Below are 13806 nucleotides of genomic sequence, written 5' to 3'. Positions count from 1 at the left end.
ATCTATCTGATGTAGGAAAATTGCTAATTAAAAAACATATGTGCAACAGACCTTGTAGATTAGGCCTCATTATGTAAAAGCAAACCAGCTTGTGCTCTACTCTCAGTATTTTTACATTCAGCATGCTTTCAAACACACAAGCAAAGATCCTGCAGGCAACATGCTCCGATGGTTTCCTGCCAACTCACTGCAGCAATATGTCATGAGTGAAATATCAAAGCCAGCATTAATGTTGACATGTGCTCTGACTTGACCTTTCAAACTGACTCATCGCCACAATGTTTTTCCTAGATACGATGTAGATTCAGAGCTGCATCTAATATTTTCACTATGAGCATTTATGTAAGGAATCATTCAAAGGCCATCAAAGTGAGAACCATATAATAGAGAATTATCTGCAACAAAGCAATTATTTAATAGGGCGTGGGTTTTATCAATTCCAGTCATAGAGAGAAAGTTCAAATGTTATCTGACATTGAGTTTAATTACATTTAATTATTTTACGCTTAATACACAGATGTGATAGAGTAACAAAGAGATGACATTAATTCTGTTTTATAAGAATAGATTGCATCTGAATTTTTCATCATGATAAAAGCCAAGCAAAATGCAGGAGAGGGAAGAGTCGGCTGTGCCTCAGGGACATGAAATGAATGAGCTCTCCACTTATAGAATATGCATACTTTATGTATCATGCTGCAGATGTCTGCTTTGCAGAGTGATAATCTTGCTACAGTAAGGACTGAATGTTTGATGTAGCATTCAGCAGCTGAACTAAAAGTCAGACCGATTTATGTTTGCAGCTGGGGTCTATAAGGTTACTGTCACTCTGCTCTCACTACACAAGAACAAAGAAAGATATAACATGCGTATATATGCTCCTCCTATGTAATCGTTTAGGCCTTAATCTGCTGCCATCACTCTGTTTCTTTTTTCATTTTTTTTCCACTCCTCTTTCTCTCTCCCTTTTTTTTTTCATTCGCCCTCCCCAAGTTTTTTTGCCCAATTCCCCCTCGGTTCAGCGGCAGGGCACTGGGTCACGGCACTGGCTAGATTTTCACACTGTTCCCTCCACCGAGTGACACATCAAGTTAATCAGGGTTAACAATTGCGGCAGTGCCTTGCTGAGCACGGCTCCCATCGGCTTAGCCCAGGCCTGGCTCTGATGATACAGATGGGCTAGTAATCTCTGCTCTGGGAGCAGAGGGGACAGATGAGGGTGGAGGTGTGTTGAGGGTGTGTGGGCGGATGATGGTTGGGAATAGGTCACACAGTCAAAGAAGCGGCAAAGGGTGTGGACAGTTTGTGGTTGGGGGAACAATGCTTGGATGTTTCTTTCTTCATTTTTTCAGAAACATTATTTCAGGAGGTTTTTTGTTTTCATTTAGATGAGACAGCTTAGGAAAGACTTAAAATTTAAAAAGAAGGAGAGGGGACAATGACATGAATCAAATAATGTTGGGACTGGGGCCACCTGCCTTGTACTGCGCTAAACTGCCAGCTAAATATATTGATAATGTTTACACTGAGGCTCAAATAATAAGTTGTTTTTGAGTTTTGAGACCAACTGAATTTTTTTGTCTTGACTTGGGCAATACGGGCCACTGTGATAGTTTTCTGATTGAAATATAAGAAAATTCATTTAACTTGTTTTAATTATGTGGTAATATCATAATGTGATCCAATGTCAACGGGCTAACTGAGAAACAAATTTTTCAACTTCCAACTTTGAAAACATCATCTGCAATCTATTTTTTTTAACTCCTCTTTTAGATCAAATTACAAAATTTAGAGCATCCTACACTTAACTATCTTAGGCCAGGCATACATATGACAACTTTTAGATCTTAGCTGATTTTGAAATGATGCAAAACTACACCATAGGTTGTACAATATATGGCAATATATGCCATAATTTCCTGCCAGCCATGCCTCTATATGAGCAAAATATGTACATTTAATAACTTCAAAAATAACAAGTGATGAAAAAATTCCACCCCCCAAACTGGGTATTGGTAGTATTGGGAGCTAATCAGAGCCCAAATGTTCCACTTAGCTCTGGGTACGTTTTGTTTTACATTCAGTGCCATGTTTAAATGCTGTAACATCCAACTGATGAGGCTTTGCACTCTGCTTCCCTCATTGGTTATTACAGGTTATCTGTCAGAGGCCGTCCAACCAGGAATCATTTACGATGCAGGTTGTGGAGGCTCAAACATAGCTCAAACATAGTTGCGTTAACATATTTGAGGATTATTGCTACTGCGAAGCAAATCAGACCCTTAACAGATTTACAAAAGGGTGTGTATATGGTCATTTGGAGAAGACCTCAGAGCATGTTTGAGAAAAGAAAGCCAAAGGAAGGATGGTGCAACAAAGACAAGCACAAATTAGTATTCTCACTTTGAGTTTCAAAACCAGCCAAATGAAAGGCTTTTAAAGCATCCAGGTTAAAAAGTTTGAAAAGGTGTGAAATGCGACATTAAGTATCCTTAATCCCTCCTGTGCTGCTCTGCTCTCATGGACCACACAGGTCAGGACATGAAACAGAAGCAGTGCGATGTCAGAAGGTCAAAAAGACCATCAGAATTACAAATCCAGAGCAAGCCTATGATGTTTTAAGATCAAAGAGAGAGAAAGAGAGGGATGAATTTCTTTGGAAGCAAAACTTCCAGCAATGAAAATGACTGAAGCATGACCTAATTGGCTAAACAGAACCCTCAAGAGCAAAAGCAGCTGGCTAGTTTCTTGCACAACTCAGCCCAGGGTGCCCCGGCTAAAGGCTACGTACACTTAATTATTCATTCAGTCAGAAGAAGCATTACACAACCGAGCTTTCCTGTTAGGAACCATGAAAAGGGAAAAAAAAAAATCTGTTGCTTGTCACAGCCCTGGGTGACAGAAATAGAGCTTTTCTGGAAGAGGTCCATCTCTCACGGCAACCAAACAAAACCAGGCTCTTCAGATGACCTCTGGAACTGAAGAAAGTGAACTCAAGTGAACTTCAAGCGAGATCATTTTGTATTTAAGATGAACTTTTACCCCTCCACTACAACAACTTAAGCACTCTGCTTCTGCCTTTCCCTTTCCATAACTGTCTCACTTTCTGGATGTCGCACCTCCTCTGAGTGACACATGTATTATTAACATCGGATTCCTGTGCTACCCATGCAGAGACACTCACATACTTTCACAGGTCTCTGTAGATGCCACCATTTTGATTTGCCCGTGGCCTGAGCTGCTTTTGCTAAAACATTAAGAATCCTTGACACCAGTGCACACACTAAATATTTCATACGCTTGGCAGCTCAAAAGTACCAAAGTTCAGGCCAGGGAGCACTCCCGTCCATTTATTACCCTTCACAACCAGCTTCATGAAACTCTTATAATGACCAAGCTGATGGTATTTATTCTTGAACTGTGAAGTTGCATGAACAGGGTCAGGGTCTTGTAAAGTGCACAAGAAGAAAGAAGAAGGAGATATGTTGGAAGATTGGTTGTGGATGCTGCAGTGGTGCATGTAAAATATGCATGTTAGGGGGTGCACAAGCCCCTGTGTCTCAGTACATCTTTCAATTTTGCCAAACACGTTCACAAATCCTATCAGTGATCAAGCCTGAAGGAATGAGTTTACCAATACAAACAAAAAAGAAGATAAAATTGGAGCACCACTGTTATGCCCTGGCTGTCTTCTTCTGTTGTCGGGAAAAAAAAAAAAAAAAAAAAAAAACGAGTTCACCAAGAGTTCATGTTCATGGCCATCGTGGAATTTGGGCGATATGCCTCGTAACCAATCCCTGCCATTGGTGAGGATGGGAGATGAGCAAGCCAACCAAACCGACTCCGACAAGTACAGTTGATGTGACACACGGCGTGTTCCACGACTCTGACCCTGATAAGCAGGGTCACTGTTCGGTCAGACCGCAGCTGCGGGCTGTGTTTGTGTGTGTGTGTGGTGGTGGGGGGTAAGTTGGGGTGGACGTTGGTGAAGGGAAAAAAAAGTGAAACCCTAAAATATCCCAGTAACTTGCCCTGTGTCATAACATATCATAGCCCCACCAGATATCAAAATGGGTTCATGCAGAGTTCAGCTCTGAAGCCACGCCCCCTCGCCACCACATCACCAGGCAGACAAAATGTCGTCATCTGTGAGAAAAATCTCAGCTACGCTCTGCCTTATTGATATGTAGGTGAAGTCACAGCAGCACCCAGCGGGAGCTTTATTTAATTTACAAGTGATACTTAACACGAAGAGCAGGTTTGTTTTTGTTTTTTGGTTGTTGTATTTTTTTTGTTTATTTCGTTTTTTTTTTTTTTTTTTTTTTTTATGTTACTTTTGTAATAAGATTAAGATTCTTAAATCCACTGAAATGTCATTAGATGACAGGGAAAAATATAAAGTTATTAATCTGTCTTTCAGAGAAAAGTGAATTCTTTCAAATAAACTAACTCAGTTCTGTTTGTTTTAAATTAAATAGATCAAATTTAAAATTTGACATAAAATTACAAATGCAATTTATTTGAAGATCTGAATTATATTCAAAATGAATTAATGCATAAAAACACAATAAAATGACATTAAATTCTTTGGAAACATTACTTTGTTAATGCTAAACATTTCTTAAATGTACCTTTCTCAACCAGAAAAATCTCATCTAAATCTCATCTAAATCTATTTAGGAAATCATTTTTTATAGTTATTTTAAATGTTCTGTTAAGAAATATTGCATAATTAAAAAAAAGACATATTGCATAATAAAAGCTTAATATACCATTATATTTTAAACAGTATTCGTACCATAAGCAATATAATAAAATAAAGAAGTATATAAGGCATTTTTTAAAAATGAGAATGTATGCTTTATACCATACATTTTTATTTCATACATATTTATATTTTTGACATTTAAAATTATCCACAATGGTAAAACCAATTCAAACAAAATCCAAATGAAATGAATAGTAATGCATAATTTGATTTTACATGGCAGTACAAATGTTTTTGTTTCAGGTTCAAAATTTTTGCGGGATAAAACCTAATCTATACCTAAATTAATTAAAAAAAAAAAAAAAGATATATTCTAAAATTCTTAATGTGAGATTAAAATTTGATGTTAAAATACTGCTTGAATCATAATGAATTTCCTTTTTTAATGAGAAAAAAAGTACATTATCGAAGGGTGACTTTATAGCGCTTAAATCTCTCTTTTTAAAGTATTATTTTGAATATTTTGTTTATTGTCCCCTTCAAAATAAACTGATAGATACTCATTTTACATAAAATGAGTTCTAGATTTTTATTTATTAAAAAAAGTTGTTATATCATAAGTTGCAAAAGTGTTTTGATTGGATATACGCTCCTTTTCTATCAGCCTTTGGCTTCTTGACCTGTCCTGACACAAACCTTTTAATTTTTTTTTTTTACAAAAGATCTCAAATAATATGAAATGTGTGCAAACAAGTACAATTTGATTGCAATAATGTCATGCATCAAATTAAACAATTTAAATTATTAATGAGAAAATTGGTCTGCTGGATTTTTCACCACTTCATTTTAAACAAAATTTTAGACTTTATACACATACACACACACACGCACACGCACACACACACACACACACACAAACACACGAACACACACACACACACACACACACACACACACACACACACACACACAAACACACGAACACACACACACACACACACACACACACACACACACACACACACACACACACACACACACACACACACACACACACACACACACACACAGTTTCTTAAGAGAATAATGACGCTAAGGCCATTTGCAAGTTTGCAAGTTTATCTTTTCGGTTTTGTGACAATGAATACAAAATGTAATGTACATGTTTGGTGCCAACAACAAAACTAATAAATAAACGAAAAATAAATTATCAATAAATAACTGCGCTATTTATAAAGTACTTTTGGTTTATGTGTGTATAAATCCGGATGATAAATTTACTGAAAAAAATACAATAATAAAGTTATTAAACAGAACATAAAAACTGTTTTGGTCACAAAGAAACGCTGCCCAATTGATATCCATTAGTGACAGTTTATTGAACCTAGAGGACTTTTATTCCTCAGATTTACACTAAACATCAGTCAGCAGTAAGACAAGGAGACTCTTCAGCAAAAGGCTTAGAGCGCCCACTAGTGTTGAAAATGTCCCAAATGAGCTTCAGGCAAAAGAGATGTCTTTTTTGAAGTTTTGACAGTAGGCTGAGTGTTTTAATGTTCTGATGGCTTTTAAAATATTGTGTTGTTTTAGATCCATTACCATCAGATGACAAAAAGTTAAAGCATTTTTCAAATTTTTCGTGTTAGTGTTCAGTTTTGTTTTGTTTTCTTAATATGACTCCATGACTTAATTGGATGAGGTTCATTTTAGTAAATAATGCACAGCTAAACAGTTGACATGAATAGACAAGTGGACTGGAATAATATTCTATAAAGGCCAACACCTTTCTGATAAACTAATAAAGAAAAGATTTGGATAAAACTTTTACACATGATGTAAAGAAAACATGGGAAAGTGTTACATATAAAAGTATCAGGGTAATTTCAGCCTTTCTATATCTTTTTCCTGATGAATATTTCAAATGCCTCTATCTCAAGACAAATCGGTAAAACATATTGAACAGAATGGCTTACTTATTGACCCGCAAAAGACGTGTTAGTTTAATCCACAACTACTCGTTCTTCAACAGAACAATGAGTCTTTCAGTGCATGTGCTGGAACACAGGCAGATGATGTTAACACAACAACACAGACCATTGTCATCCAAAGCCTGCCCATGCTGTGCCAGCAGGATCCTATATTTCCATAGGAAATATACATTACACCAAATCAGTACTTTTTCAGTCTCTGCATCCAAGAGCTGAGAGGTCCAAGCTTCAGGTGAGCACTGAGGAGATGGTGAGGTGTGGCACTGTGGAAGGACTGTGAGGGGCAGGGCGAGGGATCCCGCACCATGCACTGAGAAAAGGGAAGAAAATACAAGTTGAAGGTTTCTAAAAAAAGCAGGTGAATTCTTATTACAATGTCCTCCAATGTCTCCCTTAACTTAACATAGCACATCTCATTTCAAAAGCTACCTTTATCCTTACTATTGCACATATTGTCAGCTGGTTAGCCACAGGTTTCAGAGTCTTCCTCATGCTCCTCCGTAGTGGGTGCAACCAGACGCTCATATGAAAAAGCCAGCATCAACTGTAAAAGACAAAAAAAAGAATCCAAGGTAATGAAGTGTTTAGAGCACTACTGGATTCGCTGTTTTATATCTATACTCTTACTTTTTTGTTTGAGATATGATCCTTGCCTTGCCTATTTCCAAACCGTCAGCCTGTCCTTTACAGTGACAGTAATTAGGGAAAGTCAGGGTTGCTCCTCATGGAGCCAATTTAGTAAAGACGCACAATGTGGACTCCCCTTTACCTCCACACTCAGAGTTTTTTACTCTGTCTGGTTCTGTTTCCTCTATTTCACTGATCCTGAAAATATTTGGTTGCTGGGCTGCAGTTTGCTCATGCTTCATTACAGGCATTACAACTGATTTCTTATTTTGTTTGTTCCTAAATGCAAGAGAAGCTGCTGGCTATAAGATGTCAACTCACATTTCCTATTTCTTACTCTAAACCTTTTACTGTGGTCTGTTTGTTTCTTATTTGTTCCAATTACATTCTAAACTCTAGGATTTAAAAACAACATTGTATTTTTTAGCTTGACACAGTAATGAGCTCCACATTTCTATTAATTATAGGGCTGAATTTTAACTATTGCCAGTGCTCGGTCTTGTGCATATGGACAATGAGGGTTAACAAAAAGCAATTGCTCTTTTATTTGTACAGGCACGACGGAAACATTCAGAGTTAAGCCATATGAGCAATTGTCTTCCACATATACAAAAACAGTGACCTACTACACAGAGGAATGTAGGGAATCTAAACAAGCTGTTTTCTTGTATTCACTTTGTCTTTTGTTTGGCCAACAATTTTAAATACATACACTACTTTTGAACACATCTGTGCTTTTCCTTGAACAGTAAAACTGCAACACATACTCTAAGCTTGAGAGATGAAGTTGAACTTGCTTGCACTTGTGAAGTAATTCAGAAAAAGACATCTTGGTATAAAAAGCTCTGCTTTGGTCACAAACTCAATGTAAAAACACACATGTACATTCATGATGTCCTTTCTCTCCACATACCGTTAGCAGTGCTAGTAGTGCCATCATCACCCCCATCATGACGTACATGTTCTCAGTGAGGCCACCAGCCCACAAAGGGCCCAGGATGGTAGCCAAACCTCCAACTGAACGACGCACTCCTTGACTGAAACCTGCAATTCAAGCAAAACAAAATCACAGGGGTACTGAGGTTAGTGTTAAAAGTGTAGAGGCAACACTTGTTAGAATGGCTCAAATCATCTGCTGCAAACAAATCAAACAGAGTGTAATTCTAGTTTGCCTCCACTAGAGGACACACTTTCTCACCCTGAGTTTTCTCAGCTGTAACTTTGGAGAAGAGGGAGACCTGAGCCACAGCTACAAACGGCAAACCCAAAACCTGCAGAAACACCCCAATGATGAACTCTGTCAGCTGCCAAGGGAACCCACCTTTAGAAGAAAAACAAAGATAATTTAATTAGTTATTTATCAGGAGTGAGCATGATTTGATCCATTTACTTGTTCCCTAACAACATGTGATGACAAAATTATGTGTGAGGACTTTGGCTTGGTGCACTCTGACCTATAGGGTTAGCCAGAAAGATGAGGCACCAGACTCCTGAGATGTTACAGATGGTCAGACCGATGGCCAGGACCGCCCGCTCAGCTACACGCCTGCTCAGCCAGCGCACGAACAAGAAGCCAGCAATCACCTCCACACCACAGAGACAGTACATCACGCTGTTCTCCAGCTCCCCATAGCCAAAGTACCTCTGTGTCATCGGGGTCACCATGGTCTGTTGGCACAACACATAGATATCCATATTTACAAAGTATTTTGCCTCATAACTTCAGTAAACCTCATTAGTAAGACCTTTGAACTAAATCTTATATCAATCTCTGAGCATGTGTGTCATTGTCATTCTTTCTTTACTGTACCTCCAGTGCTGTCTGATTAAAGAGGGTGATAAACTGAGCAGCCAGCAGCACCACCACCTCTTCTCTCAGGAACTCTGCAGATTAAAGACAGCGTCAGGCACAGATGGGCTAAGAAGTTAGTTTACTGCTGCATTAGGGATACCTGTCTTTCTCTTCTATAGTCATGCTAAGCGTGGCAAGCCCAACGCTGTCTCAGGCTTACACAGAGACAATCTAACAAAATTTTAGTCTCATTTGAGAAGATCACGAGGACTTTACACATCGCCAATTATAAAGTGTAACACTGAACTGAACTGTTGTGTTAGCACTTAAGTGGTTGACTGCCAGTTATACCTGTTCTCAAAAAATAGCAAACAGGAATGGGGTTATAGATCCGGCAAATTCCATTTTCATACAATTTGTAACTACTTTACACAACATAAAGCCACTGTAACAGTATTTGCCGCATTTAGATTGCCAGAAGAAAGCAGCAGCCCTAAGAATATCCTAGTTTGCCATCCACTCATACCCAATTGAAGAAATCTCATTATCTTGACATTTTCATCCAAATGTGCACTTTTAAACAGAACAATCAAAGCTACTTTCAGTCTATTTCTTTAGACTCAGAAAAGTTGGGTGTGTTAATTAGATATGATTACTTTTCTTGATATTTTTTACAGACCTCAGACTGATTTTTACAACAACAGTGTACAACCCACCTCTGGATATGCTAAAATTCTTGAAGGGGCTTGAAGACTCATGGGGCTCTGGTGACTCATGAGAGAGGTGTGGAGAGACATGGCTGAGTGAGGCTCTGGAGACAGAACAGCTGTGGTTTTCAGCAGGGGGAGATATCACCACTGATCCGTAAGACCCCGCCAGCTCCTGGGAGCCAATGAGGGGCTTTTCCTCATCATTACCCTCTTCCACAATCTCTTGCTCACTCTCTTCCCCCCTGTTGTTGCTTGCTGAAGTCTCCTTGGACTTCACCCTCTCTAGAGGTGGTAGGTCCCAGTACATGAAGATCACTACCAGTTGAAGCAGGATCCACAGCAAGCACATGAACAACTATAGGAGAAAAACGATGGGTATTGAGGCTTTTCTTTGGGAAAAAATATTCAAATCTGTTGAGTGCATTCCCAGGACTTTAACCTTACCCCTGGTGAGGTATATTTATTGACCAAAAAAGGGCCCAATTGAAAGTCACACAGCCTCAGGAAGATGTTGAATGCTGGACCTGTGTCAAAAGGGAAAGAGAAACATGCTTGTAAAGGATGCAAGCAAAACATTAAAATGATCAGCAGACTTTCATTAGTATTTGTCATTAGAGAGCAGCTGAACTGACCAATCAGAAGGCCAGCTTGTCGACATGCCATGACAGCAGCAAACACAGTGGCTCGGTCCTCAGGGGAGGTGCTTCTGGTCAGGAAGCCAAAGATAGATGAGCCTGCACCTGTGCCAATGCCTGGGGAAAAAAAAAACATACTTCATAAAAATTAAAGGAAAAAACCTGGAGGTGCAGAGAAGATTTACATCCTTATTGTTCTTTGCCTTATCTGCTAATCATATTGAAAAAAAGTGATGTCCAGTATCAAGATGACAAAAAACCTTTCAAAACATTATAAATGGCCTGGAATGTAGGGCTTTTTGGCTACTTTTGGGCAGTCTGATGAATTATACAATTATCTATATAACCATTTACCTTTAAAAAAACACAGTTTAACAAAAGTTTTTATCAACTTTGAACTCAAAAAATCACATCTACAGTGAAAAGTACTGCAGCTGCTGGACTTATTAGTTTACAAAGCTCAAATGTTTGTATTTTGTCTTGAAAATCCAATTTTAAGCTATAGATAACCCTACCATTTTAAGCTATAACTGTAATGCTCTAACTTACCACCCAGTGAGTAAACAAAAAGAAAAAGTGTCCCCTTTTGCACACTCACCTGCGACTAGTCTGCTTGACAGTAAGAGCCATTTTGAGACCCCCATGAAGTACATGAAATTACCTGCAGAGTTAACAACAACAAACAAGTAAGCCACAAGCATTAATAATATTTTGAAAGAACAAGTGGAGTTTAGAAATGGACTCACCAGCTATCTCAAAAAGGTTGGCAAACAAGATGATCTTCTTGGTGGTCCCCGTTCTGTCAGACCAGTGGCCAAACAAAGGTCCTGAGAGGAGGCCACTCAGACTAAATGCTGACAGAGCCAAACCAAGAAAGTACGGTGGGGCATCTAAAGTCTGCAGGTACCTCCATATTGTGGGCAGTATGACAGCTGGGGAGACAAATGTAAGCATAGTTACCTTTAAAAACACTTTTCAAAAATGCTTGTGCAGTAATTTTATGTTTGACTATCTCCTTTAAAAACATCATCACAAAGATTGTGACAGAGTAAACTTCCCAACTTAGTAATGCTGACTCATCTGTGTTGAAAGTTAACTGAGCTTCACCAAGGCTGCATCTTAGCTGTGTTTTTTTAACACGTGACTTTTACTGCCAGTGAAGCTAACAGGGATGTGCAAGAATGTTTAGTAGTCAGCTCAGGGCTCATTTTCTCTTAAACGACAAAAATGCTGACCCAACACAAAATAAATTCAAGTCTTGGGTCGGAAGACACGAAAGCATGCTCTCAGGAAATTCCATGCAAACAAAGACTTGAGTGTGTAAAGGAGATAACGCAACATGTTAGAAAAGTTTAACTTCTGTTAAAGATGAACTAAGATACAACCTGAACTGCAAAACAGAAATTCTGCATAAACTCCACACATTGTTTTTTCCTGGAAGAATATATCCACTCTTCAGCTTAGAAGAATAATAGCATTGCATGGAGACATCTTTAAATGACACCATGACATTAAAACGTGTAATTTACCAGTAACCCATTTTTAAAAAGAACTGTTTCTTTTATTTCTTTCAGTTTAGATGGCAGCTTTTTGACTGAATACATGGAACATCTATAGTCCTAGCAATAGTGGTTGCCAAAGTTTATTTTACGGCAGAAGGCCCATATTGGGTAAGGTAAGGAGTAGAGAAGAGGAAACTAGAGTTGTTTGTTCACTTTTAAAATAGTTGTGATCAGTGCATCTTATGGAGGTCATTCATAAATTGGATAAAAGCTTGTGGTCTCGTGCTCATTGGGACAAGATGAGCAAGTTATTTCAACAAAACCCTGACACAATGTCCAATATCATTGGGATTTTTGAAGAAAGAAAGAAAGAAAGAAAGAAAGAAAATTTAAGGTATTTCTGAGCAACACTCAAAAAACTTGTGAAAAAATATATCAGGAATAACCAGGGTTATGGAGACAGTAAAAAAAAATAGCATCGAAGTGTCCAACTTTTTTAATAAGCAGCATAACTTGAGTTAAGTCTGTGACAAACAGCAGTCCCTGACGTCCTGACAAAGATTCTTGATTCTTTAGCTAGGAAGCTAAACCTATTACCAAATTAAACCTATTTACATCTTCTTCAAAGAAATGTTTAAATAATGTCAAAAGAAAAAATGACCTTGAGACTTAAGAAAAAACTTCTACTTGAAAATCTTCCACAACCCCTGAAAATCACAAAACTTCCTCACATCTCATTGATTTTTGAATGCTAAGAAAAATAGGCCAAATTCTTGATGTAAACATTATCACTCTGTGCCCTGTTGTTTGGAAATATTATGCGTTGTCATAACCATCCCTGGTCTCCCCCTTGTAAAAAATGTCAAAAGGCTCCGACACTGACGATCTTGCTTCACCACTAAAATTCCAGAACAACTTGTTCTTTTTCTTTTTAATACAAAAGGTGGAACAAGGGAAGGTAAACACTGCATTGTAACTATATTACTCATCAGAAAGTATGCAGCCCATATGGTGGTTTAAATGTTATTTGCATCTTGCCTATTGTAGTTTGATATACAAGGAAAGGGATATGCCCGTGTTGTTGCCACAGAAATGAAAACAAAAGGCTTAAAGTTTATGGCAAATTATGAAATTCCGATTCAGTGATGATCCCTGCTATCATTCAAATAGAAAGCTGTTTCTGAACTACACTAGTAACCCAAAATAGATCTTACCATATTCGATTCCACTTAGGAGAAACATAAGCCCAATGGTGAAGAATGTCAGCTTCTTTTTCCGTCTATTGTCCATTGTACCTGGATGCTACAATCTTTTTTCTTTACGTTCACAAATCACCATCATAATAGTCCCAGGATCATGTTCATTCTGGTGTCACTGAAAGCAGCACAGCTGACATAATCCCGAGAGTAGTGCTTCCAATTACAGTTGACTACAGGCGTGTTAAACACTAACATATTAGTGAACCTGACAGCAGCCAGATTGAAAAACAGCCAAAACAGAACAGCATACTGTTTTACTTATCTCTACAAGCGGGTGTTCGCAGCAGCAGGTAATGTTCAGGAAACGCGGTACACTCCCTAGGCAGGTAACGCACAAAACACCAAACCCTGTCCTGCAAACACTGCACAAGCAAACGTCCCCGCGACGCTCCTGCGCAGTTTAATCCGATCTACATCACTTCCGGTGGACTAGAATAAATTTGGAAACAATCCATGACACTGAGCCCTCATGCTTTAACAACGCGTTAGGGATAAATTCATAATTTCATTTGCATGACCATTTAAGTAATATGATGTGGTTAATTCTTTTGAGCGAGTATAAGCAGATTTTCTCAACAAAATGGA

The 13806-nt window shown here is 38.3% G+C and overlaps 1 protein-coding gene across 2 annotated transcripts; it reads right to left on the bottom strand.

Moving 5' to 3' along the window:
* Positions 1-5819: 5819 nt before the first annotated feature.
* mfsd8l1 (major facilitator superfamily domain containing 8-like 1) lies at positions 5820-13604 on the bottom strand. 2 transcript variants are annotated; one of them, XM_074667396.1, is made up of 12 exons: positions 13177-13604; positions 11207-11392; positions 11059-11121; positions 10458-10577; positions 10270-10349; positions 9832-10180; positions 9134-9207; positions 8778-8991; positions 8522-8644; positions 8237-8367; positions 7138-7240; positions 5820-7006 (listed from the first exon to the last, which is right to left on the bottom strand). In XM_074667396.1, exons 1-11 carry the CDS (start codon positions 13250-13252, stop codon positions 7160-7162), a joined length of 1497 nt encoding a protein of 498 aa, XP_074523497.1. In that variant the 5' UTR covers positions 13253-13604; the 3' UTR covers positions 5820-7006; positions 7138-7159. The 2 variants fall into 2 exon arrangements, with proteins under 2 accessions (XP_074523497.1, XP_074523496.1); XM_074667395.1 differs by having other exon boundaries at positions 5821-7006; positions 7126-7240.
* Between the last annotated feature and the right edge of the window lie 202 nt (positions 13605-13806).

Source organism: Halichoeres trimaculatus, unplaced genomic scaffold, assembly GCF_033239565.1.
Source record: "Halichoeres trimaculatus isolate MK-OKI-2021-1 unplaced genomic scaffold, fHalTri1.1 fHalTri1_scaffold_4, whole genome shotgun sequence".
Lineage (NCBI taxonomy): Eukaryota > Metazoa > Chordata > Actinopteri > Labriformes > Labridae > Halichoeres > Halichoeres trimaculatus.
Note: the sequence above shows the minus strand (reverse complement) of the source record. Positions and strands in the feature narration are given on the sequence as shown.

What these genes read in the sequence shown, in the direction of transcription:
- mfsd8l1 (XM_074667396.1), bottom strand. Translation starts at nt 13,252, where the DNA reads ATGGACAATAGACGGAAAAAGAAGCTGACATTCTTCACCATTGGGCTT. An exon ending in GAATTTTAGCATATCCAGAG is followed by an intron (nt 9,208 to 9,831) that starts GTGGGTTGTACA and finishes TTTAATCTGCAG; the next exon opens with AGTTCCTGAGAGAAGAGGTG. An exon ending in TACAGCTGAGAAAACTCAGG is followed by an intron (nt 8,368 to 8,521) that starts GTGAGAAAGTGT and finishes CTTGAATTGCAG; the next exon opens with GTTTCAGTCAAGGAGTGCGT.